This window comes from Mobula hypostoma, chromosome 4 (assembly GCF_963921235.1).
Source record: "Mobula hypostoma chromosome 4, sMobHyp1.1, whole genome shotgun sequence".
Taxonomy (NCBI): domain Eukaryota; kingdom Metazoa; phylum Chordata; class Chondrichthyes; order Myliobatiformes; family Myliobatidae; genus Mobula; species Mobula hypostoma.
Genome location: NC_086100.1, coordinates 90,355,109 through 90,382,093, shown reverse-complemented (window position 1 = coordinate 90,382,093; position 26,985 = coordinate 90,355,109). Strand labels below are relative to the sequence as shown.

At 42.7% G+C, this 26,985-nt stretch overlaps 1 protein-coding gene across 5 annotated transcripts in view; it reads left to right on the top strand.

The window, feature by feature from the left end:
* Positions 1-26,985, top strand: part of LOC134345458 (ephrin type-B receptor 1) — a 700,860-nt gene that overhangs the window by 533,579 nt on the left and 140,296 nt on the right. For all 5 annotated transcript variants that reach the window (XM_063046149.1, XM_063046152.1, XM_063046151.1 and 2 more), the window contains exons 7-9: positions 3,010-3,172; positions 14,673-14,781; positions 16,968-17,032. In XM_063046149.1, coding sequence (XP_062902219.1) covers positions 3,010-3,172; positions 14,673-14,781; positions 16,968-17,032 — 337 coding nt within the window. The remainder of the gene's footprint in view (positions 1-3,009; positions 3,173-14,672; positions 14,782-16,967; positions 17,033-26,985) is intronic.

Sequence of the window (26,985 nt, the reverse complement as noted above, 5' to 3'; positions counted from 1 at the left end):
AAAACTTCTATATTTGTACCATGGAGAGCATTATGACAAGCTGCATCACTATCTGGTGTGGAGGGGCTACTGCACAGGACCAAAAGAAGCTGCAGAAGGTTGTAAATCTAGTCAGCTCCATCTTGGGTACGAGCCTACAAAGTACCCAGGACATCTTTAGAGAGCGGTGTCTCAGAAAGGCAGTGTCCATTATTAAGGACCTCCAGCACCCAGGGCATGCCCTTTTCTCACTGTTATCATCAGGTAGGAGATGCAGAAGCCTGAAGGCACACACTCAGCGATTCAGGAACAGCTTCTTCCCCTCTGCCATCCAATTCCTAAATGGACATTGAAGCTTTGGACACTACCTCACTACTTTTAATATACAGTATTTCTGTTTTTGCACATTTTTAAATAAACTATTTAATATACATAATTGATTTACTTGTTTATTTATTACTATGTTTTATTTTATTTATTATTTTTTTTCTTTCTCTGCTGGATTATGTATTGCATTAAGCTGCTGCTGCTGCTAAATTAGCAAATTTCACATCACATGCAGGTGATAATAAACCTGATTCTGATTCTAATTCTGATGAGAATCATGTGGCATTTCAATATGCAGGTAGATTAGGAAAATCAGGTTGGTGCTGATTTTTAGAATGCCTGTGAGATGGCTTTTTAGAGCAGTTTGTGGTTAAGCCCACTAAGCGAAAGGCAGTTCTGGATTGGGTGTTGTGTAATGAGCAAGATTTGATTATAGGGCTTAAGGTAAAAGAACCCTTAGGAGGCAGTGATCATAATATTACAGAATGCAACTTGGTTTGAGAGGGAGAAGATAAAGTCAGTTGTATTATTATTACTGCGCAATAAAAGGAATTACGGAGGCATGAGAGAGGAACTGGCCAAAGTTGATTGGAAGGGGACACTATTACGGATGATAGCAGAACAGCAAAAGTGGAAGTTCTGGGGGAAATCAGAGGCGCAGGATAGATACATTCCAAAGCTGAAGAAGTTTTCCAAAGGGAGGATGAGGCAACCATGTTTGACAAGGGAAGTCAAGCATAAAAGCAAGAGAGCATATAACATAGTAAAGTTTAGTGGGAAGGTAGGGGATTGGGAAGCTTTTAAAAAAGTGAACATAAGACAATTATAAATGCCATAAGGCGAGAAAAGATGAAATAGCTACCCAATAATATAAAAGAGGATACCAAAAGATTTTTCAGATATATGAGGAGTAAAAGAAAGACACGTGGATATTGGATCACTGGAAAATAGTTTTAAGAGGTAGTATTGGGGAACAAAGAAATGGCTGATGAAATTCAAAAGTATTTTGCGTCAGACTTCACAGTGGAAGGACTACCAGCATGCCAGAAATTCACAAGTGTCAGGGGCAGAAGTATGTGTGTTGCTATTACTAAGGAGATGGAGCTGGGGAAGCTGAAAGAACTGAAGGTAGATAAGTCACCTGGACCAGATGGTGTACACCCCAGGGTTCTGAAAAAGGTGGCTGAAGTGATTGTGGAGGCATTAGTAATGAACTTTCAAGAACCACTAGACTATGAAATGTTTCCGGAGGACTGGAAAATTGCAAATATCACTCGAAGTTCAAATACAAAGAACCCCAATAGAACCAAAAACAACAATATCAAACACCCATTGTGTAGGGAAGAAAACAAAATGTGCAAAACAATACAAGTAAGCAAATAACTCCATTCTTTAAGAAGGGAGGGAGGCAGAATAAAGGAAGTTATAGTCCAGTTAGCCTGACTTCAGTGGTTGGGAAGTTGTTGGAGTCCATTATTAAGGATGAGATTTCAGGGTACTTGGAGGCACATGATAAAATAGGCCAAAGTCAGCATGGATTCCTTAAGAGAAAATCTGACTATTCTGTTGGTACTGTTTGAAGAAGTAGCAGGCAGGAGAGTCAGTGGATGGTATTTACTTGGAGTTTCAAAAGATCTTTGATAAGGTGCCACACATGAAGCTGCTTAACAAGATAAGTGCACATGGTATTAAAGAAAAGATAGTAGCATGGATAGAAGATTTGTGACTGGCAGGAAGCAAAGAGTGGGAGTAAAGGAGGCCTTTCCTGATAGGCCGCCAGTGTCTAGTGGTGTTCCCAGGGGTCGGTATTGGGACCGCTTCTTTTCACACCATATGTCAATGATCTGGATGACAGAACTGATGGCTTTGCAGCCAAGTTTGCAGATGATACAAAGTTAGGTAGGTAGAGGGGCAGGTACTTTTGAGGAAGCAAGGTATCTGCAGAAGGACTTAGATTGCAGAATAGTAAAAGATGTGGCAGATAGAACATAGTACTGAGAAATGTATGGTCTTACAGTTTGGTAGAAGGAATAAAGGCATAGACTCATTTCTAAACAGGGATTCAATTCTAAAATCTGAGGTCCTTGCACAGGATTCCCTAAAGATTAACCTGCAGGTTGAGTCGGTGGTAAAGAAGGCAAATGTAATTTGTGTATAAATTTTGTGCATAAATTGGAAAGTACACGCTAGATATGGTAACCATACCCTCCATGTCCTTAAACACATATAAGCCCAATAAGAAGGAACAATTACTGGAAGTGGACAGAGAGAGGAAATTAGTTCTGCCATTCAGCAGAACAAAAGTACAGTATGTACATACACTGAACGTTTGAATTTAATAACATTGTGGAAGCTTGATTGTACACAGTAGTGTCTGTAAATCTGGCATCTGTAACCTGAAGATAACCTGGACATGGTGGAACTTTTAGTGCTTTGGACTGAAAGTAGATTTCTGGGCACCGTTAATGCATCAAGTTCCTGGAATCTGAAACATCCTGCTTAAGAATGCCATGAAAGCAGATTGCTTGGTTAGTATTCAATAATCAATATTGAATAAATCAAGGGAGAAATTTGAACGTGTGCAGGGGTAGTGCAAAGGAGATGGATTGCAGAAGGTCCGCACAAGCAGGTTGAATTATGTGGTAAGCAGCCTTCCTGTATTGTTCTGCAATGAAAACTGGGTGAATGTGCTTTGTTTTTCAGGATCAGAACGAGTACAACTCTTCAGTGGTGAAAAGCCTGACAAACACAGCTCGCATCGATGGCCTCCGGCCTGGCGTGGTGTATGTGGTGCAGGTGCGGGCCAGGACAGTGGCTGGTTTTGGAAAGTACAGCGGCAAAATGTGCTTCCAGACACTGACAGATGGTAAGGCTGGCAAGCAGGGTGCTGCCGAGAGGAGCAGATTACAATATTTGCAAAGTTCTTAATTGAGTGGAGAAATGAAACCCCTAGTCAATGGTCATCTTCGTGCAGGCAGGCAGGGGAGTCCGGAAAAAGGAATAAAACAGAAATTCTTACAGTTCGTCGATCATCTGAAGTTTTCCACCCTGTGGCCTGCTCTTCCTTTTTGTATTTAAGAGTCCTGGCTTGACTCCATTATGAGTTTTGGCAGTGTAAGAGGATCACGCCAGGAGCCTGCCCGCAGGAGACAGGACTGGGACTGCCACCCCATCACCAGCACCTGTGCTAAAATGTTGCCCAAGCAGCAAAGGTGATCAATCCCTTATGTTGAGCTCTGGTTGCATTGAATTTGTTGCAACCCCTGGCCCTACAGCTGTTACCTACAACTGTTCAGAAGAGCACTCATCTGAACAAAAATCAAGAGAAAAGCATGAGGGAAATTCCACTTGTGCTTGTTTTGTATGCGTCAGTAACATGTAACACATGATTCTAGGAATATTTTCTACTATTTGTCCACACACAGTTCCTAGTGAAGTTCCTCTCATCGAGAAATGAGACCTGGTAGTTGCTTGCATTGTTTACCCTAATGCTGATATCATCAACATGTGTGGATAATGTGATGGCAGAAAATAGATCAAAAACTTCCAATTTATAGCTTGTGAAATCAATGCACATTTCAGCAATTAATATGTCATGTTGTCAGCAATGAAGCCTGTTTGTAACTAGGATATCATTGTAATGTGTCATCCTCCAGGATAAATACTTACATTAAAAGTCCAACACAACTTTTTAACATATTCCTTTGAAAATAAACCCAAGCCCTCAGCTTACACCTGTTACAGCTTTCATTTTTTTTTTGGGTGTACTTATGCTCCCAAACGCTCGCCTTTTCCCTGATCCAACTTGTTTTTCAGGTTTTTCACATCTGAGGCAGACCTTTGAGTTTGAGAATGGTATCATTCCCTTTCAAATATTTACTTCTGAGCTGCTATGGAGCCTGATGATTCCTCCACAGTTGATGCAGGATCGGCAAAGGGGGTGGAATGGGATGCTGTGTGGTGTTTTAGTGTCTCAAGGTACTTCCTTCATGCCTTCCCAGAAGTTCTTTACTTCACACACTAGAGAATCCCCACAAGTCAGTGAGGACATTGCATTTTTTGCAGGAAAGCTTTGAGAACATCCCTGAGGAATTTTCTCTGTCCTCCAAGAAGTGAGAGAGCATGGAGTACAGTGCTTGTTTAGTGATTCTGCTGTTCAGCAGGTGGACAATGTGACTTACCCACAGGACCTAGTTGACCAATGTTCGGGATGTTGACCAGGACATTAATGTCAATTTGCTTATCCTGCATCTGAAGGATTTTGTAGAGTCGTAGAAAGCAGCACAGAGACAGGCCCTCCAGCCCATCAAGATTTCCCTTCTAGCATTTTTCCTGCACTTGACTCAATTCTCTATCCTATCCATATACCTTTTAAATGTTGGTAATGTACTTGCATGCTCTGGCAGCTCATTCCAATACTTCCATATAAATCTATGTCCTCTACTTGTTGATACCCCAACCCTGGGGGAGAAAAACTGTGTGCATTCACCCATCTATACCTCCCATCTATAACCTCTCACCTCTCACTCTCCTATGCTTCGATGAATATAGTCAGACATAACGTACTCAACCTATCTCCATTACTCAGTCCTTCAGGTCACAGCAACTTCCTTGTCAGTCTCTTCTGCACTCTTTCCAGCAAAAAGCTCTCTTTCCCAAAGCAGGGTGACTAGAGCTGAACACAGTATTCCAACTGTGATCTCACCAATGACTGCAACATAGTATTATCCTGCCTGATGAAATCCAGCATTCTAAAAGTGTTCTTCACCACCCTGTCTACTTAGGACATCATTTTCTTGGAGTCTTGTGCTTGTACTCCTAGGGCCCTCTGTTCTACTTTACTCCCCAGTGTCCGACTGTTCACTGTCAAAGTCCTACCCTGATTTGCCTTCCCAAAATGCAAGTCTTCACACTTATCTGGATTAACCTACATCTGCCATTCTTCAAGCAACACACATCAAAGTTGCTGGTGAACGCAGCAGGCCAAGCAGCATCTGTAGGAAGAGGTACAGTCGACGTTTCAGGCCGAGACTCTTCGTCAGGACTAACTGAAGGAAGAGTGAGTAAGGGATTTGAAAGTTGGAGGGGGAGGGGGAGGGGGAGATGCAAAATGATAGGAGAAGACAGGAGGGGGAGGGATAGAGCCAAGAGCTGGACAGGTGATAGGCAAAAGGGGATACGAGAGGATCATGGGACAGGAGGTCCGGGAAGAAAGACAAGCGGGGGGGGGGCCCAGAGGATGGGCAAGAGGTATATTCAGAGGGACAAAGGGAGAAAAAGGAGAGTGAGAGAAAGAATGTGTGCATAAAAATAAGTAACAGATGGGGTACGAGGGGGAGGTGGGGCCTAGCGGAAGTTAGAGAAGTCGATGTTCATGCCATCAGGTTGGAGGCTACGCAGACGGAATATAAGGTGTTGTTCCTCCAACCTGAGTGTGGCTTCATCTTTACAGTAGAGGAGGCCGTGGATAGACATGTCAGAATGGGAATGGGATGTGGAATTAAAATGTGTGGCCACTGGGAGATCCTGCTTTCTCTGGCAGACAGAGCGTAGGTGTTCAGCAAAGCAGTCTCCCAGTCTGCGTCGGGTCTCGCCAATATATAAAAGGCCACATCGGGAGCACCGGACGCAGTATATCACCCCAGTCGACTCACAGGTGAAGTGTTGCCTCACCTGGAAGGACTGTTTGGGGCCCTGAATGGTGGTAAGGGAGGAAGTGTAAGGGCATGTGTAGCACTTGTTCCGCTTACACGGATAAGTGTTTGTAGGGAGTGATCCTTACAGAATGCAGAGCGGGGGGGGAGGGAAAGATGTGCTTAGTGGTGGGATCCCGTTGGAGGTGGCGGAAGTTATGGAGAATAATATGTTGGACCCAGAGGCTGGTGGGGTGGTAGGTGAGGACCAGGGGAACCCTATTCCTAGTGGGGTGGCAGGAGGATGGAGTGAGAGCAGATGTACGTGAAATGGGGGAGATGCGTTTAAGAGCAGAGTTGATAGTGGGAAGCCTTTGACTTTGCCATTCTTCAGCCCACTTACCCAGCTGATCATGATCTCTCTCTAAATCCTGATGACCATCTTCACTGTCAACTTTTAGTATCAGCCACAAACATACCAACTATGTCTTGCACATTCTCATCCAAATCACTAACAAAGAGCAGTGGGCATAGCACTAACTCTTGGGGTCAAGTTGGGACCTGGAGTTGGAAAATCAACCTTTCACCTTCTACCTACACTTTCTATCATCAAGTGAAATCTGTATCCAATTAGGTACCTCTCCCTGGATCCCATGAAATCTAGATTTCCATAGCAGTCTACTCTGCAGAACTTTATCCATCGCCTTACTTAAGTCCATAGAGACTACATATATACAGTTAGTGAGATGCTATCACAGCTCAGAGTGTTGGAGTTCAGAGTTAATTTCTAACTTCAACTGTAAGGAGTCTATACATCCTCCCCATGGAAAATGTGGGTTTCTCCAGGTCCTCTGGTTTCCTCCCACTGTCCAAAGGCGAACTGGTTAGCAGGTTAAATGGTCATTGTACATTGTCCCGTAATTAGGCTTAGGTTAAATCACGGGTTGGTTGGCAGAATGACTCAAAGGACCAGAAGGGTCTGTTTCTCTAAATAAATAAAATAATAATATCTACTGCCCTGCCTTCTTCATCTTTCAAAAAAAAAACAACTCAATTAAAACTCAAAACTCAATCAAAATGAAGACAGTATATCTTCTGTGCCTCCAGTGTCTGCTTTATACAGTCTACGTCTTGGAAGGACATAGGAGAGCAGAAGCCACTGCCCAGTAGACCATGACCCTGGTGTCAGGTCTGATGACTTTGGTCTTTAAACATCCTTTTCTTCAGACAACCACGCCTTGTAGTGAGACAGTTGAGGTAGTGATCAATTTCCCTTGCCTTTCCTGGGAAGCAGAGACCTGGAAAGCAACCTTGTTGTAACTCTTGTTGCTGGGGGTCAGTGTTTTGTTGTGGGGAGGTTGTTAGAGGACTTCTGTCTTCTGGATGTTTAGGCCCAAGATAAATCAAGTAACTTTCACTGTCTTGTGCACAAGTACGGTGAGATAAACATATCATCCAAACTTGCATGCAGCAGCATCATGGACATGTAGGTTCAGACAACACACAGAGCATAAATTATATACACGTAAATTATTCATGACAGCAATGAAGAAGCCTGTGTAAAATATACAATGACTTGGAGTTTGGTCTCCAAATGTGAATTACAGAGGTGCTATCTCAGTCAGCTTACAGTTGTGATTTGGAATTCTCTACCCGAAAAGGTGATTGTACCTGATTCAGTGCTTCTGGCAAAGGGCAGCTGGACTAGGACAACAAAGAGATTGTCGCGGGAGGCCAAGGAGCAGTTACGGGATTTCCTTTGAGTCGGTGGACTGGGCTGTGTTCAAGGACTCATCTGTGGATCTGACTGAATACATCATGGTTGTCACGGACTTTATTAAAACAGTTGTAGACAAGTGTGTCCCCACAAAATCATTCATAGTCTTCGCCAACCAGAAGCCCTAGATGAACCATGAGAGCCACAACCTGCTGAAGGCCAGATCAGAGGCATTCAAGTCTGGTGACCAAGAAAGTCACAAGAGGTCCAAATATGATCTCCAGAAGGCCATCTCACAGGCAACATAGCAATTAAGGATGAAGCTTGAATCATCGAAGGTTGCTTGTTAGTTGTGGCAGGGCTTGAATGCTCTCACCTCTTATAATGTAAAATCAAAGCGATATAGGCGACAACCGGGCTTCATTTCTAACTGATCTCAATGCCTTCTGTGTTTGTTTTGACCATCAAAACATGGAGGAACAATCATGAATTCTCAAAGACCCCAATGATCCTGTGATTTCAGTCTCTGAGGCAGACATGTAAGTGGCCTTTAGGAGGGTGAACCCAAAAAAAGCATCCAGCCCATACGGGATACCTGGCCAAGTTCTAAAGGCCTGTGCTGATCAACGGGCTGGAGTGTTCACTGAGGTCTTTAACCTCTCACCGGCACTCTGAGGTACCCACTGCTTCAACTAGACTTCATATTGTCACGTGATCGGCAACAATGAATATATCGAGTCAGGGTTTGTAAACAAACAAACATTTATTAAACCCTTATAAACAATGAAAAAAAACGAAAACCCTAACCGGAAGTAAACGGCTATGCGTCCATTCGGTAAACCGCTACTCAGTACTAGTTCGTAAAGCATAAAATGCGAAACCAGTTCTTAAAGCGATAAATTCAAACACAGTTTCTCGAATGGTAAGTTTTAAAGTCCAAGAGATTTATATAGTCAATTAGGAGAGTCTTTCATGAGGTAACGAATTCCTCGAAGACACGACGTCACTGCCACTCCCAGCCGGATCCTGCCTTGTCCACAGGATTCACGATGACGGAAATAAAACAGTTTTAAAGGCACTGACCTTCCTCAGTAGAATAGATAGTGCACAGCCTTTTCTGCTGCCTTTTTAGCAGAGGCTATCTCATGCAGATCACTCTTTCTTGAATGAATTCAATAATGGTCGATCTTTTCCAAACCCGTCGAACATCTCCTTCAGGGTCCCGTCTTCACCCTCCAATGTTACTGAAAAGATACATTAACAAACCTGGCAGCGATTGGTCAAACTGCCGGCCCAGACTTCTGTTCCTTACATTAGAACATAAAACTCTGTTTAAAATCAAAACTGCGTCATAATGCAAATAAGGAGCGGAGTATCTCATGGAAGTTCTAACTGGAAAAACTAAACTGCCTTTTGTACCCGTGGTGAACATGTCATCATGTGACCTCACATCGGTGGGAAAATTACATCAGGTGACCTCCAAAAGACCATTACATCATTCTCACAAGAAAGTTACAAGATCTTCATGAGGTATATAACAATATATACTGATGCCTTAGAAGAAGGTGATGACCTGCCTCAATGAATATCATCCAGTGGCACTTACATCTACGATGATGAAGTGTTTTGAGAGGTTGGTGATGAAACATATCAGCTCCTATCTGATAGCAACTTGGATCTGCTCCAATTTGCCTACCAGAGCAACAGGTCTACAGTAGATGCCATCTCATTAGCTTTTCATTCAACCCAGGAATATCTGGGCAGCAAAGATGTAGACATCAGGCAACTCTTTATTGACTACAGTTTGGCATTCAATACCATCATCCCCTCAAAATGAATCAATAAACTTGTAGACCTTGGCCTCAATATTTCCTTGTGCAATCAGATCCTCAATCTCCTCACTTGCAAACCCCAGTCATTTTGGATGGGCAACAACATCTCCTCCAGGATCTTCATCAGCACAAATGCACCACAAGGCTGTGTGCTTAGACCTTTCTCTACTCACTTTACACTTACGACTGTTTAATTAAGTACAGCTCCAGTGCCATATTTGTGTTTGCTGATGACACCACTGTCATAGGCTGAATCGAAGGTGGTGATGAATCAGCCTATAGGAGAGAGATTGAAAATCTGGCTGAGTGTTCCCACAACAACCTCTTACTCAAAGCAAGAGGAACGAATTGATTGTTGACTTCAGGAGGAGGAAACCAGAGGTCCATGCGCCAGACCTCATCACAGGATCAGAAGTGGAGAGGGTAAGCAACTTTAAATCCCTCAGTGTTAGCAATTCTGAGGACTTGTCATTGGGCTAGGAAAGTATCAGATATGGCGTGTAAAGCCCTCCACACTATTGAGCACATTTAAATGGAGTGCTGTGGCTGGAAAGCAGCATACATTATCAGGGACCCCCTCTCACTGCAGCCATGAGGAAGAAGAAGAGCCTTAGGACTCACACCACCAAGTTCAGGAACAGTTATTACCTGTCAACCATCAGGCTCTTGAACCAGAGGGGATATCTTCACTCACATTCAGTTGCTCCATCACAGAAATGTTCCCGCAACCAATGGACTCACTTTCAAGGACTCTTCATCTCATATTCTCCATATTTATTGCTTACTTATTTTTTATTATTATTATTTCTTTCTTTTTGTATTTGTACAGTTTGTTGTTTTTTGCCAATAATTGAAAGCTCAAGTCGGTACAGTCTTTCACTGATTCTATTATGGTTATTATTCTATTATGGATTTATTGAGTATGCCCATAAGAAATGAATCTCAGGGTTGTATATGGTGACATATATGTACTTTGATAATAAATTTACTTTGAACTTTTAATTTTTGGTTGTAACTGAGGGAGGAAACACTGTGGGATTCATAAAGAGCCAGGGAAATGGACAGAACGGATTGCACTTGCACAGGGCAAATATAGCCACGATGGATTGGAACTATTGTCTGAATAAAAGTAATGCACACCCCTCTTCTTTTCCTAATCCTCGATCTCCCAAAGGCTTGAGCTCGAAGTCAGTAAGGTATATTTTGGCCTTGCAGGTTGATGTTGTGTCCAGCTGGGGAGGACTGTCTGACAGCTTGCAGTGCAGTCCTGCCAGTTTTCTGCTGACTCTAGATGTGGGGTATTGGGTGGAGTGCTTGACAAGTGGTCGTCACTGTTTCTATACTAGCCTTGACTGCTGTGCTCCAGTCTCACTGTACTTTCTCAGTGGAAGAGTGGAATTCAGGGTTTATTGACAAAGGGCAACACAGCGGCAGACTGTGTCCTATCCCAACTGTTACTTTCCACCTCCTCGCCCTCCCACCATCTCACAGCCTTTCTGAGCCCTGAGATTCGCTCTCTGATCACAACATGGATTATCAGAGCTATAAATTAGCTGAAATGGATTTTCCTTCCGTGCAGCAGAACAGATTAATGTGATGCAGGACAGTTTTCTCATTCTATCTGCAGTGCATTGCGACAGGGGATTTATCATTTTGTATACACCAATTCTTATTATCGACTGAAAAGTTCAGGATTATTGGTTGTCAGGAGAAGTGAAAAACTGGCAAATTTTTCATGCAGCAGATTGGAGTAAACGTATTCATGGAAGGAATGCCTGCAGTAGATTAACAAATAAACAGGACAGGGGATCAACAACTGAGCTTGAGAGTGAAATTATCGAAGGATCCAGGCTGGTTGTATCAGGAACGGATAGGTTACAGAATGCTGGGCAAAAAGAAAACAATTTAGTCTTTGTGAAGTAAGAACAAGCTGGGTAATGTGTGGAGAAAGCTGGCTCTTCATCTTCTCCTAGGATAGAGTATCATAGATAGGCACATAAATGTGCAGGGAACAGAAGGATATGGATCATGTGCAGACAGAAGTGATTTAGTTTTATTTGACATTATGTTTAGCCTCTCTTACAAGTGCAATTTTTCTTCAGCAACTAAGTTTAGAGGGGCGGCCTGACCTTGGCAGTGTGGCCATGTTTTCGTAGTTTTTCCACTTTTTCACGATGGACTGCACTGAGCTACGAGGTATGTTCAGCGCCTTTGAGATGGTCTTGTACCCTTCCCCAGATTTGTGCTTCTCTATTATCATTTTCATGATTTGCCTTGAATGCTCTTTTGTCTTCATTTTGGTTTGGTCTGTTGAAAATCTACCATTCTGTTGGACTTTACAGAGAGAGGGCTATTTATTCTTATGAATTCATTGAAAGCAGGTGCTCCTCCAATTTTCTACATCAACAGATTGGGTGATTTGGTAAGGTAATACATTGCTCCTGAGGAAAGTTAGCGTAGTAATCACAAAGAGGATGAATACTTTTTCAGCCTCATAATTTTGGCTTTTAATATTTAGTAAATTGTCAACAGGTTTTGGAATTTTTATTTTGTTTTGACATGATACACAATGTCAGCACAAAAATCCTACTTCAATATATTTTAAATTGATACGGTAAAATGTGAAAATATTTGTGGGGGTTTAATACTTTTTTAAGCCACAGTATAGGCAACTCAGAACATAATTCCTATCATGCTCAACCTTTTGATTCCTGAACTTGTATGTAGGCTTAATAACATCTTTCTCCACTAGCTGTTCTGATGCTCTCATTCATCCCCCCCCCACCACTACTCCAATCCACTCCCCTCCCCACCATGCAGCACTAGCAAACCTTCCCGCTGGGATATTAGTCCTCCTCCAATTTGGTTGCAAACAACTCTTTTGTACAGGTCCAACCTTCCCTGGAAGAGAACCCAATGATCCAAAAATCTGAAGTCTTCCCTCCTGCACCAGCTCCTTAGCCATATGTTAAACTGTTTAATCTTCCTATTTCTGGTCTTACTAGCATGTGGCACAGGTAGCAATCATGACATTACAACCCTGGAGGGTCCTGTCCTGAAATTTAACACCAATCTCCCTGAATTCACTTCGTAGGACCTCATCACCCATTCTACCCGTGTAATTGGTACCAAAGTGGACCATGACCTCTAGCTGCTCACCCTCCATTTAAGAATGCTGTGGACTCGATCAGATGTCCCTGACCATGGCATCCAGGAGGCAACGAACTATCCAGAAATCAGGTTCTCATCAACTAAACCTCCTTTCTGTTCCCCTAATCAATAAATCCCCTATCACTACAGCTCCCCTCCCTTCTGAGCCACTGATCCAGACTCAGTGCTAGCGACCTGCTCATTGCTCCTTTTCCTTTTTAGGCAATCCCCACTCAACAGTATTCAATGCGGAATACTTATTACTGAGTGCAGTACTCTGCACTGACTGCCTATTCCTTTCCCTCTCCTGACAGTCACCTAGGTACCTGCCTCCTGCAACCTAGGCGTGACTAGCTCCGTGTAGCTCTTGTCTTTCACTGCCTCATTCTCCTGTATGAGGCAAAGGTCACTGAGCTGCAGCTCCAGTTCCTTAACACGCCCCCTACAAAGTTGTAGCTTGATGCACTTCATATAGATGTAGTCGTCAGGGAGACTGGAGGTTTTCCAAAGTTCCCGCATCTCACATAAGGAACATGCCATTAACTCTGAACCCATTCTCAGCATACTAGCTATGCACTAACAGGAATAAAAACTTACTGGAAACTTCCTTAGAATCTGCGGCAGTGCTTGTTCAAGTCAGTCGAGCCAAGGCCAAACCACTGTAACACCGCCCCACTCCAACAATGGCCGCTGGCCTAATGGTCTCCTCATGCATACCTCCTTTCACTTTATTAACTCAAATAAAACTCACTCCTGATGAGATTTGCAGTTTTCAAAAAAACAATCATAATTAAAACGAAACTGAAAGCACAATGAAATATTCTAATGAGATGTGATAACTACCCTGAGTAGCATGTGTCAGGACTGGCTATTTCAGCACAAAGATCATCATCCTGAAATGTTAACTCTGTGGCTGCTGCCTGACCTGCTGAGTGTTTCCAGTGACTGTAGACAGTTTCAGCATTGTTCTCCTCTCTCCATATTCATTCTCTTCTTCCACCTTCTCTGGTCAGATCAGTTGTGAGTAACAAGCCTCCCCACTTCCTCTGCCAGAGTCCCTCCTACTATTGTACACTTGGGCCTTCACTCTATCACAGACACTCTGCTTTCTCTGTTCCCTTCGCCCTCTTCTCTGCAACTTATGTAATTCTGATATTCCCCACTCCTGATCAACCAGAAACATCAGACCTAATTCTCTGTCCACTGATGCTACCAAGCCTGCAGAATATTTCCAACATTTTCTGATTTGTTATGATGTGACACATACACACATGTTGCATGTTCACGGTCTTCTGTTTCTGTAGCCCATCCACTTCAAGGTTCGATGTGCTATACATTCAGAGATGCAGTGTGGGATGAGTTTAGCTATCTCAATTACAAGGTACTTTATGTCAAAGTCCAGAGTTTAAGTCAAAGTTAAGAAAGTACAGGAGTCTCAGGACTCACATCACCAGGTTCAGGAACACTTAGTACTCCTCAATCATCAGGCTCTTGAATCAAGGGAGATAAGTTCACTCAACTTCACTTGCCGCATCACTGAACTGTTCCCACAACTTATAGACTCATTCTGAAGGACTTTTCATCTGATGTTCTTGATATTTATTGCTTATTATTTTTATTATTAATTCTTTAATTTTTGCATTTGCAGTTTGTTGGCCTTTGCACACTGGTGGGATGCTCATGTTGGTGTAGTTTTTCATTGATTCCATTATGGTTATTATTCTATTACAGATTTATTGAGTATGCCCACAAGAAATTGAATCTCTGGGTTGTAGATGTGTACTTTGATAGTAAATACACTTTGAAACTTTGAAGTCTGGAAGCAAGGGCAGCAATAAAAAGGAAATATGCTTATGAAGTTGCTGAGAGTTTCAGTTTGATGCTGTCACTTGAGACACTTTTCATATTAACATAAACCAGCTCAAAGTGCTGCTAGTGCATTTGCATCAGAAACTCTTCTTTTAATGGCCTCACTTGTTGCTGCATCGATTGGCAGTGAACTTTCTCACTGTGTTTTTTTTGTCTTTCTTCCAGATGACTACAAGTCTGACCTGAGGGAGCAGTTGCCTCTGATTGCAGGCTCGGCTGCTGCAGGTGTGGTCTTCATTGTCTCGCTGGTGGCTGTCTCCATCATCTGCAGCAGGTTGTTATCCACGTGAATTCTCAATTGCTTAGACAAAGAGCCATGTTATTTTTATTGGGCACACTGAAAATAAGGAGTAGAACAAGGCCATGTTTGGAAACTGCAGAGGCAACTTTACAGTCATGTTTCTATAGGAGGCCCAAGAATGCTACAACTACCCCTTTTAACTCACTAAGTCCTGTACTTCTTCTGGCAGCACATCAGATATCGAAGGAGCCCTTATCACAAGGGTTTTGGAATATATTAGGCTGAAAGTATTGCTGGAGTTCAGATCATTGAAGGAGATTCTATCCTTTTGAATGACTCTGTGTCTTATACTTGGAGAGTTAAATTGTGAAGACAGGCTGCATAAATTGGCTAGTTTTCCTTTGGCAACATCAATGCAGACTTTATTAGTTGTATTTGTCTCTCTTAGATTACAAGATCAAACCCTCCTCTTGAGGTTGGAACTCATAATACAGATGACTTTTCCATACAATTCTAAGGGAATTCTCCATTGCCCTGAGTGCCACCTTAGGGGAGAAAACTCCTCCAGGTGAGGTGGATGAGAAAGATTCCAAATAATGTTTGATAGAGGAGTTGGTCTTTGGCCAATCTTTATCAACGGATGAACATTGGTAAAAGAAAACAGGTTGTCTAAGCATTATAACAAAGGTTCAAAGGTTCATTTCATTGTCAAAGTATGCATGTACAATACAACTCCAATATTCACCTTCTCCAGATAGCCATTAAATACAGAAGAACCATGAGTGTTGATGAAAGAAAAGACATCGACTTCCCCCATGACCTGGCACAAAAAAGAACTTAAACAAAAATCTTCTCCCCAACAGCAAAAAAACAGCTACAATAACAATCTCTGATCCCCCTCACTCGTAGAAAAGAACAGCGACAATAACAATCCCTGACCACCTCACTCACAGAAAAGAACAGCGACAGCAGCACTAAACCCCCAACTCCCCCTCTTACACACAAAAAAATTAACAGATCACCCACCCATCCATCAGCCACAAGAAAGAAAACACCGAAAAACTGAATGAAAATGAATATAAAGTACAGTCCAATAATCACATAAATCTCAGAGTATTGGAAACATCTTTCCGTCTGCATATGAGGAGAGCAGCTGCACGAACTCAGTCCTTCTGTAAAGAGTCACTGCTAAACCAGATCCAAATACCATAGATCCGGGGCCCTTTGTGGGACTCAGTTAGTAAATTACACTGGAAGTTCACTGGTGATTTGTGGTCATGAAAACTGATGGACAATGCAAGTGTTTCTTCTTGGTGAGCAATCTACTGAGATTTCATGAAAAGTTAGTATTATTTGAAAGAACATAATGGAAAAAAGCTATTTTAATCAAAAGCAATGTGGCATAACTGGAACATTTGAACAAGGCCAAATTAAAAATATTCCACAATGGTATTTTGAACTAAACGTTCAGTAAGTCAGCTATGTCTGAAGAGAGGGAGGGAGGGCATAACATTACAGGTCAATAACCCTTCATCAGAATGAGCCTATTCAAAACGAAATCCCATGAAAGTGAAATTCAGTAGTTCACCCTCTCTCTGCAGATGCCAGAGTTTTTGTAATAAAAACTTGTCTCAGATAAGAGTTTATGGAACAAGGTTGTAACTGGAACCAACTTTCTGCTAACATTGGGTCTTACCCATTAACAAATCAGTCACTGTTGTCACCTTTACTGTAAAACGCTGTGAATTCGCCATCTGATTATTTGGAACTTCTATTGGTTTGCCATCTGGGACACACTCTCCTGAAACTCATGGGCCCCAGTTCTCATGCTCCTTGAAAACTTACCAGGGCTCCAGTTGCTGTGCCCAATGGAATCTCCCTTGATCTCCAATTTCCACATCCTACTGAAACTCAATGAATGCCCAGTTTCTACTCCCTTCAGCATTACTGAATCCTCTGGAATATTTATCATAATACTGTACAAGATCCAAAAAAAAGAAATAAAAATGTGTTAGCTAATTAATAAGAATAACTTCCAGTAGTCCAGCATATCTGCCTGTCTGCACCAAAGTTCTGAGCATGTCAGGTTTTTGGAAATGCTACATAGTTAGTTAAATGTTTGATGCTGCCCAACAAATTATATCTCCTTCTTCTGCCATGTCTCCTCAGACAACACAGCTGTTCTGACCTATGGCGTTTGTTTTTCCCTTTCATTTCAGGAAACGTGCATACGGCAAAGAAGCTGTGTACAGCGATAAACTTCAACACTACAGCACTGGGCGAGGTGAGTGACCAGGTAGTCCACCAACTTACAGTGGTTCAGATCTCATTGCTTACTCTGAGAGTGTGGCAATGCAACTGCAAGCTGAAAGAGGTTTCAGAGTGACCGCAGAGCAGTTGGATTGGTTGCTGGCAGAACAAGCTGCCAAGTTTAAGCCCATATGTAGCTATCCCAGCCCAACATGGAAGAGTCCTCACTGCCCTCAGATGTGGTGGCACAGTGGCATTGTGAGTACAGCTCCAGTGACTCAGCTTCGGTTCTGATCTCCAACTCGGGTTCAGTTCTGATTTCCAGTGCTGTCTGTGTTGAGTTTGGACTCTCTCCCTTGATTGTGTGGGTCTTCCAGATTCTCCAGCTTCCTCTCACACCCCAAAACGAGGTGGGTTGTTAAAGTTAATTTGTTGTTAATGTGTAGCTGAGTGGTGGAATCTGTGAGATGAGAATAACGTGGGTTTGAGTAGGACGAGAGTGAAAATGGTCAATGTGCTGAAGGGCTGTCCCTATGTCTATCTCTCTGGGAACCACAGCAAAAAGAAATGCAGCTTAAATACAGTAAATATTCTAAGGTGGCTCGTATCACTGCTAAAACTATATGGAGATATCAAGACAATTGTTCAAAGGGGTCAATGCAATTAGGAATTAGCCATATTTCTCAATGGTAATTAAAAAGGCACCTGTGTGAAGCCACAGAATGTATATTCTGTATATTCTATTCTAGCTGGTGTTCAGAATTTCATCAGACAACCAGACCACTTCAAGTATGATGGGCCAATAGATCCTTCTCAGTCCTGACGAAGGGTCTCGGCCCGAAACGTCGACTGTACCTCTTCCTAGAGATGCTGCCTGGCCTGCTGTGTTCACCAGCAACTTTGATGTATGTTCCTTCTCTGATGTCATAGGATTTTATAACTCCATGAATAAGATTTGATGTCTCTTATCGATCCTGATGAAAAGGGAATGAAGGGGAAATGATCAGGTTTGTTGTGTATAAGTCTGGTGGCATTAAATCACCAAGCTCTGCAAATAGTGTACTATCTTGCAGGAGGAGTTCCAGGTGAGCCAGGATGATTCTCTATTCCAGCAATTTAAGTCATTCAAGCCCATCCCTGCAGATGGGGAAGGGAGTTATTCCCTTTTATCACTAATGTTCATGTCCCTTCATGGCTGTTTGTGCTTTTTTAAAGTTGACTGTTGAAATTGTCTGAGATTATGACCTCAGTGCAACAAAATAAAAAGAAGAATTGGAAGGAGTGGAGCAGGGAATTTGATTGCACGTATTTTTTTCCTCTTTAAAAAGAAAAGAAGTGTAACTGAGTGGATAATAGAAGGTGTATAGAAGCAGAGGAAATTTGGACTATGTTCGTGGATCCTGGAAAGTAGGTAATAAGAAGGCATTAAAAGGGGTACCTCTCCATATGAGCTGAAGCATTGAATTAAAGAGAAGGAAGGTTATACAACACCAATTAGGATGCAGCTTGAGTACTGCACATGATCTGGCCATCACATGACAGGAAGGACGTGTTTGCACTGCAGAGGCCAAGACTGGAAAGTTGCAGCCACGAGTAAGCATTGGATACACTAACATTAAAAGAAGCAGAAAGATTGCTGGAAACATTCAGTCGCTCAGGCAGGCAGCATCTATGAAATGAGAAACAGTTAATATTTTAGGTTTGGGACACTTCATCAGAACTGGAGGAGAGAAAACAAGTTAGTTTTCAGTGAAAAGAAAATGTGAGAGGAATGGATAAAACAAAGAAAGTATTTCTAAAAAGGTGAAACCAGAGTGGGTTACTAGGGGTGGTTAAGAGCCAAGCTGCACAGACTGTACAAATAGAATTAAGTCAAAATTAGGCCTAGACTATGAGAAAGCAAAATAGTCCAGTGATGACTCTTTCCTGGATAGAAACCTGTCACTTCAGTACTGGACAACTGTTGCCCTGAATCATATGTACACCAATGACATCATTCCAAGTCAGACAGATGTGGAATGATGCCATGCCCAGGGCAGCACACAGCAGGACAGCTCAGAATCAGCCAAGCACCCTATTCCTGACCTAGATCCAACCCTAAACTAAGACCTCAACTTCTTAATCTGCCTCCTCCAAACCCCTCCTATGCAAGGCTCTGACACACTAAATCAATTAACCAACTCCTTGATCCAGGTCCCAACACTTTTGTTCCACCTCCTGACTGGCACACCGACCCTAATTGAACCTGTAATCAACACTCCAACCTTTGAATTATTCCCAAATCCCTAATCCAATTCCTGCCTCCTTATTCCAACTCAAGACGAAAGACTTGATTCTCTGATTGACCCATGTCCATCACGCAACTCCCAATCTGATTCCTGAGTCTCCAAACCCTGATTCATGTCCTACCTCTTACCTGACTGAATCTCCAAACCCTGACTAATGTCCTACCTGTTACCTGACTGAGGCCCCAAAATGACTCACCGCTCTACAGTTGAGGCCTCAACCCTACTGGCCAGACTACTGACTAACACAAACCTCAGCCTCTGGTAGTGATTGCCAGTCATACATATGGATCCTAACTACTGACCATTGTCTTTTGCGAGCCATCTGTTCCCCAGGGCTTCCTCGTTCCTGGAATTTGCTCAGTTGGATAGCCCATGGAGGAATCCATGCAGGCAATTCATGGAGCCTTGGTCATGGAGAAATATTACTGTAAGGGACGCAGAACTAAAACATCAATTGGTGCGCTGCTAAGAACAACTGCTAAGAAGGTGAATTTTCTTGGGTGTGTGCCCTCACAAAGGGGATGGACTTGTGCAGGAATAAAGATGTTGTTCACCTGTGAGTTGCAAACAGCACGGAGTTATGGCAGAGTTGGGCACGGTTTTTTAAAGGACATTTGATTGCATTTTTAGTGCAGAGTACATTCAGTGGAGTATATAACCAGCAGTAAATGGTAATGTGTCTAACAGCTTATATGGCACCGTTATATGTACCCTCTTAATGTGAAGTTGTTAAGCTCCCAGATGGTGCCAGCTGGCTAATCACACTCATCTGAAAATATATCGAAATAAACACTGTCACAGCTCAAGATTAAATATATTCCTGCATAATCTCAGTTTATGTGAAAGTGTCAGGGAATTCTGAAATATGGAGAACCTTAATATAGATACAACAGGCAATGTCTTCCCATCTGATTGCTGTGTTATGCAGATAAGGGAGCTGATTTGTGAGTCTTTCTCCAGCAGCAGTACTTTTTACACCCTTTTAATGGGTGCTCACCCACTTTGCTCTGATTGTGTTAGTCATTGGCAAAACCTGATGGTCTTTGCTTTCTTATTTAGATTCTGTTTCTCAGGGCCTTCCAAGAAAGTGAAGGTATAGAGTGTTAATAGATCACTAATTCAAGCATCGTGTGTATCTCAGGACTGCATCGATCTATGGAGTGGCGTGAAGAAAACTATTGGTTTGGATCATCGATCTATGGATTGGACGTGCGGCAGACGATTGGTTTTGGTTCATCGATCTCTGGAGTGGGCGTGGGGTAGAGCATTGGTTTTGGATCATCGATCTCTGGAGTGGGCATGCGGCAGAGCATTGGTTTTGGATCATCGATCTCTGGAGTGGGCATGCGGCAGACGATTGGTTTTGGTTCATTGATCTCTGGAGTGGGCGTGGGGCAGAGCATTGGTTTTGGATCATCGATCTCTGGAGTGGGCGTGGGGCAGAGCATTGGTTTTGGATCATCGATCTCTGGAGTGGGCGTGGGGCAGACGATTGGTTTTGGATCATCGATCTCTGGAGTGGGCATGCGGCAGACAATTGGTTTTGGTTCATCGATCTCTGCAGTGGGCGTGGGGCAGAGCATTGGTTTTGGATCATCGATCTCTGGAGTGGGCATGCGGCAGACGATTGGTTTTGGTTCATCGATCTCTGCAGTGGGCGTGGGGCAGAGCATTGGTTTTGGATCATCGATCTCTGGAGTGGGCGTGGGGTAGAGCATTGGTTTTGGATCATTGATCTCTGGAGTGGGCGTGGGGTAGAGCATTGGTTTTGGATCATCGATCTCTGGAGTGGGCATGCGGCAGAGCATTGGTTTTGGATCATCGATCTCTGGAGTGGGCGTGGGGCAGATGATTGGTTTTGGATCATCGATCTCTGGAGTGGGCATGGGGCAGACCATTGGTTTTGGATCTCTCTGGTTTCTGTTTCTTAAAATAACTGACCTATTTTTTTGGAGGGATTGGTGCTGATTATGGCAATCCCAGTAGGTGAGATGTGGATGTTTTACAACCAGGAGTACAGCACTGAGACAGGGAAAAGGGGAGGTACAGGTGTCCCCCGCTTTTCAAACATTCGCTTTACGACACCTCGCTGTTATGAAAGACCTACATTAGTTACCTGTTTTCGCTAACAGAAGGTGTTTTCACTGTTACGAGAAAAGGTAGCGTGTGAAAAAAGGCAGCGCGCCGCCCCGAGCAGCCAAACACCTCCCCTGGAACTGTATTCTAGCCGGCATTGTTTAAACACGTGCCTGTGAGCATCTGTGCTTTATGTCGATTTATTTTGAGCATCCATTAGCAAGATGAGTTCTAAGGGATCGGAAAAGCCTAAAAGAGCTTGTAAGGGTGTTACACTCAGTCATAGTCATAGTCATACTTTATTGATCCCAGGGGAAAATTGGTTTTCGTTACAGTTGCACCATAAATAATAAATAGTAATAGAAATAGTAATAGTAATATTACTATTAGTAAATAGTAATAGTCATATTACTATTAGTAAATAGTAATAGTCATAGAAATAATAAATGGTAATAGAATAGTAATAGAAAATAGTAATAAATAGTTAAATAGTAATATGTAAATTATGCCAGTAAATTATGAAATAAGTCCAGGACCAGCCTATCGGCTCAGGGTGTCTGACCCTCCAAAAGGAGGAGTTGTAGAGCGTAAAACTTTACATAATTAAGCGTTTTGATCATGATGAACGAAGTAAGGACAAAGTAAGTTTGGCTTGTGGAAGTTGACGAAGATGATGTTGAAGAGGTTTTGGCATCCCATGACCAAGAACTGATAGATGAAGAGCTGATGCAATTGGAAGAGAATAGGATAACAATCGAAACCGAATGTAGTAGCGAATGGACCAAAAGTGAAGTCGTCCAGGAACTGAACGTGAAGCTACTGCGTGAGATTTTGGCTGCAATTGACAACAATGATTGCAGAAAAGGACGACTTTAATTTTGAAAGGGTATGTAAGTTTAGGGAATATTTACAAGATGGTTTGAGTGCTTACAAAGAACTGTATGATAGAAAAATGCGCGAGGCTAGGCAGTCAAGCATACTGTCGTTTTCAAGCCTTCCATATCAGCCACAGCAGATGACGAACCTCAACCTTCGACATCGAGGCAGGCAGACATAGAAGAAGATGACCTGCCTGCCCTGATGGAAACAGACGATGATGAGAAGACACCCCAGTGTCCCACCACCCCAACCTCCGACCTCTCAGCCTAACACACCATCATCAGTGTGCTCGCTGTCTTCCTGCTTCCGGTAAGTGATACAGGTGCACATTTCTTTATCCGAAATTCTGAAATCCAAAAGGCTCCGACAACCGAAGGTTTTCTCGCCAACAGCTGATAGCACTAGCAGAGGCCGCCAGGCGTCAATTATGGCTCAGTGCTCGTACTGGTACCACGTGCATTTGCTTTTCGCTGATATTTTGTGTTCACTGTTGACTTTATGTTTAATTTCACTGTGAAAATGTCAAAAAGAGCTGCAGATACCCCTATGGGTAACAATGAGAAAAAGAGAAGGAATCTTCTCTACCAGTAACACAGAAAGTGGAGTTATTGCAGAAGCTTGATCGTGGTGTGTCTATGCAGCATCTTACTGAAGAAAATAGTGTCGTAACTACCACTGTATATGACTTACATAAACAGAAAGACAAATTACTGAAGTTTTATAGTGACAGTGATAGTGACGTTCTACATTTATCCCAATAAGTCATTTACCATGTGTTTGATTCGGTTTGTTTGAAGCTGTATATTTTTATGTTTTATTGAATATTTTTGTTGTAAATAAAATTTCTTCTTGTCATTATTCCCTAAACAATACAGTATAACAATTATTTACATAGCATTTACATTGTATTAGGTATTATAAGTAATCTAGAAATGATTTAAAGTATACGGGAGTATGTGCGTAGGTTTGGTGCGCCGCTGGGTCCTAAACTCCACCGTACTGAGACTGGTTAAATAAGGGACTTGAGCATACGTGTTTTTGGTTTCAGGGGTGGGGGTGGAGGTCTGTGGAGGCCAAGTCTCTGGGCTTTCAAGAAAGAGATGGATAGAGCTCTTAATTAGGAAGGGGAAAAAAGATTATGAGAGAAAACTGGCAGGGAACATAAAAACTGACTGTAAAAGCTTTTATAGATATGTGAAAAGAAAAAGATTGGTTAAGACAAATGTAGGTCCCCTACAGACAGAAACAGGTGAATTGATTATGGGGAGCAAGGACATGGCAGACCAATTGAATAATTACTTTGGTTCTGTCTTCACTAAGGAGGACATAAATAATCTTCTGGAAATAGTAGGGGACAGAGGGTCCGGTGAGATGGAGGAACTGAGGGAAATACATGTTAGTAGGGAAGTGGTGTTAGGTAAATTGAAGGGATTAAAGGCAGATAAATCCCCAGGGCCAGATGGTCTGCATCCTAGAGTGCTTAAGGAAGTAGCCCAAGAAATAGTGGATGCATTAGTGATAATTTTTCAAAACTCTTTAGATTCTGGACGAGTTCCTGAGAATTGGAGGGTGGCTAACGTAACCCCACTTTTTAAAAAAGGAGAGAGAGAGAACCCAGGGAATTATAGACCGGTTAGCCTAACATCGGTGGTGGGGAAACTGCTAAATTCAGTTATCAAAGATGTGATAACAGCGCATTTGGAAAGCGGTGAAATCATCGGACAAAGTCAGCATGGATTTGTGAAAGGAAAATCATGTCTGACGAATCTCATAGAATTTTTTGAGGATGTAACTAGTAGAGTGGATAGGGGAGAACCAGTGGATGTGGTATATTTAGATTTTCAAAAGGCTTTTGACAAGGTCCCACACAAGAGATTAGTGTGCAAACTTAAAGCACACGGTATTGGGGGTAAGGTATTGATGTGGATAGAGAATTGGTTGGCAGACAGGAAGCAAAGAGTGGGAATAAACGGGACCTTTTCAGAATGGCAGGCAGTGACTAGTGGGGTACCGCAAGGCTCAGTTCTGGGACCCCAGTTGTTTACAATATATATTAATGACTTGGATAAGGGAATTAAATGCAGCATCTCCAAGTTTGCGGATGACACGAAGCTGGGCGGCAGTGTTAGCTGTGAGGAGGATGCTAAGAGGATGCAGGGTGACTTGGATAGGTTGGGTGAGTGGGCAAATTCATGGCAGATGCAATTTAATGTGGATAAATGTGAAGTTATCCACTTTGGTGGCAAAAATAGGAAAACAGATTATTATCTGAATGGTGGCTGATTAGGAAAAGGGGAGGTGCAACGAGACCTGGGTGTCATTATACACCAGTCATTGAAAGTGGGCATGCAGGTACAGCAAGCAGTGAAAAAGGCCAATGGTATGCTGGCATTTATAGCAAGAGGATTCGAGTACAGGAGCAGGGAGGTACTACTGCAGTTGTACAAGGCCTTGGTGAGACCACATCTGGAGTATTGTGTGCAGTTTTGCTCCCCTAATCTGAGGAAAGACATCCTTGCCATAGAGGGAGTACGGAGAAGGTTCACCAGATTGATTCCTGGGATGGCAGGACTTTCATATGAAGAAATACTGGATGAACTAGGCTTGTACTCGTTGGAATTTAGAAGATTGAGGGGGGATCTTATTGAAACGTATAAAATCTTAAAGGGATTGGACAGGCTAGATGCAGGAAGATTGTTCCCGATGTTGGGGAAGTCCAGAATGAGGGGTCACGGTTTGAGGATAAAGGGGAAGCCTTTTAGGACTGAGATTAGGAAAAACTTCTTCACACAGAGAGTGGTGAATCTGTGGAATTCTCTGCCACAGGAAACAGTTGAGGCCAGTTCATTGGCTATATTTAAGAGGGAGTTAGATATGGCCCTTGTGGCTAAAGGATTCAGGGGGTATGGAGGGAAGGCTGGTGCAGGGTTCTGAGTTGGATGATCAGCCATGATCATACTGAATGGCGGTGCAGGCTCGAAGGGCCGAATGGCCTACTCCTGCACCTATTTTCTACGTTTCTATGTTAAAGATGGTGGAATCAAAGGTTATGGGAATAAGGCAGGAACTGGATACTGATTGTAGATGATCAGCCATGATCACAGTGAATGGCGGTGCTGGCTCGAAGGGCCGAATGGCCTGCTCCTGCACCTATTGCCTATTCTTCAATGTGGTATAATTGGAGTGGAGAGGACAGTTTCTCATTCATCGTTCAGGTTATCTCCTCTCCAGCAGAAAGCACATTGGCTGGAAAAGCAGAAGTAGACTGTAATCGGGGATGAGATCTTATCAGTGGGTTGGGTGGGTGGGGGGAGAGACTGTGATTGCACATCATTTTCACTGTGCACAAAGTGTCTTGAGCTGTTTTATAGCAAATTGCACATGGGTGTGAGTTTATCCACCCAAAGATTTGTGCTCAAAACTTTGCCCTGTGAAATCAGATGTAAAGTGTGTCAAAGTATTTTAACATTGGAGGATAGATTTATATGCTGACAATATTCCTATTGCTGTAGAGCAGTCACAATATTATATCTGCCATCATCGAGGGATGCTTTATAATGCACGAAAAGGGTTATGTTACCGATGAACCTGTCAGCTCTGTTCCAGCTGTGGATCAGCTTTCAAACCGGAAATACTAACCAGAGCATTGTGAACAACTGAAGCACAAGATGATTTAGAACTGTTCCCTCGCTCAGTCTTTCTCCCCTCCCACAGATTAAAAAAAAGACCTTGTTCACTGATCACATTCTACTTCTGCTTTTCCAGCCGATGTGCTTTCTGTTGGAGAGGAGATAACCTGAACGATGGACAGGACACTGTTCTATCTTTGCTCCCTCCACTACAATCATAGAACATAGAACAGGAAAGGACAGAGCAGCTGATTGACTCAATAGGGCATCCTGTTTGGTAACCAACCCATGTCCCTAGAAATACTGATTGTCCGTATGGGATGGATAACTTGTAAGCTTATCCGATATTTAATTCTATGAAAGGGTTTCAGAAACTCAGAGACTATCGCAGGGGTGTTTAACATTTAAGGTCATTAGTTCAGTGTGCAGGGTAAGAGGTTTAGGAGGATCTAGGTAAGAACGTTTTCACTTGAGGGTGGCTGGACCAACTACTGGTAATGGGACCTGTAAAAAATGGGACAGTTTGAACCTGAACTGGAGGGTGAGTGACCAATATCCTTGCAGGAAGGTTTACTAGTGCTGCTCTGGAATGTTCAAACTAGAGCTGCAGTGGGGTGGGAACCTGGGTGGTTGTAGGGAAAATAGATTTAAGGTGATAAACAAAGGCGGGAATCAAAAGGTCAAGCAAGGAGGGACTAATGTTCATAGCTGTGTATATTTCAATGCAAAGAGTATTGTAGGTAAGGCAGATAACTTAGAGCATGGATCAGCACATGGAATTATGATGGTTCTGTTGTTTTAGACAAAGAAGAGGGAGGAAGGTATCAAAGGAGGAGGACTGGCATTACTCGTCAGATAAAACGTCACAGCAGAAAAATAAGGTTGTGATAGTAGATAATTTAAACCTACCACACAGTGATTAGGACCCCATAGTATAACAGTACTGGATAGAATAGACTTTGTCAAATATCTGCAGGAAAGTTTCCTCGGTAGAGGTCTCAAACAGAGAAAGCAAGATACTGGATATCCTACTAGGTAATGAGGCAGGACAGTATCAGATTTACATATAGGGAGATATTTGGATCTGGAGAAAGAAATTCTACTAGGTTCAAGAT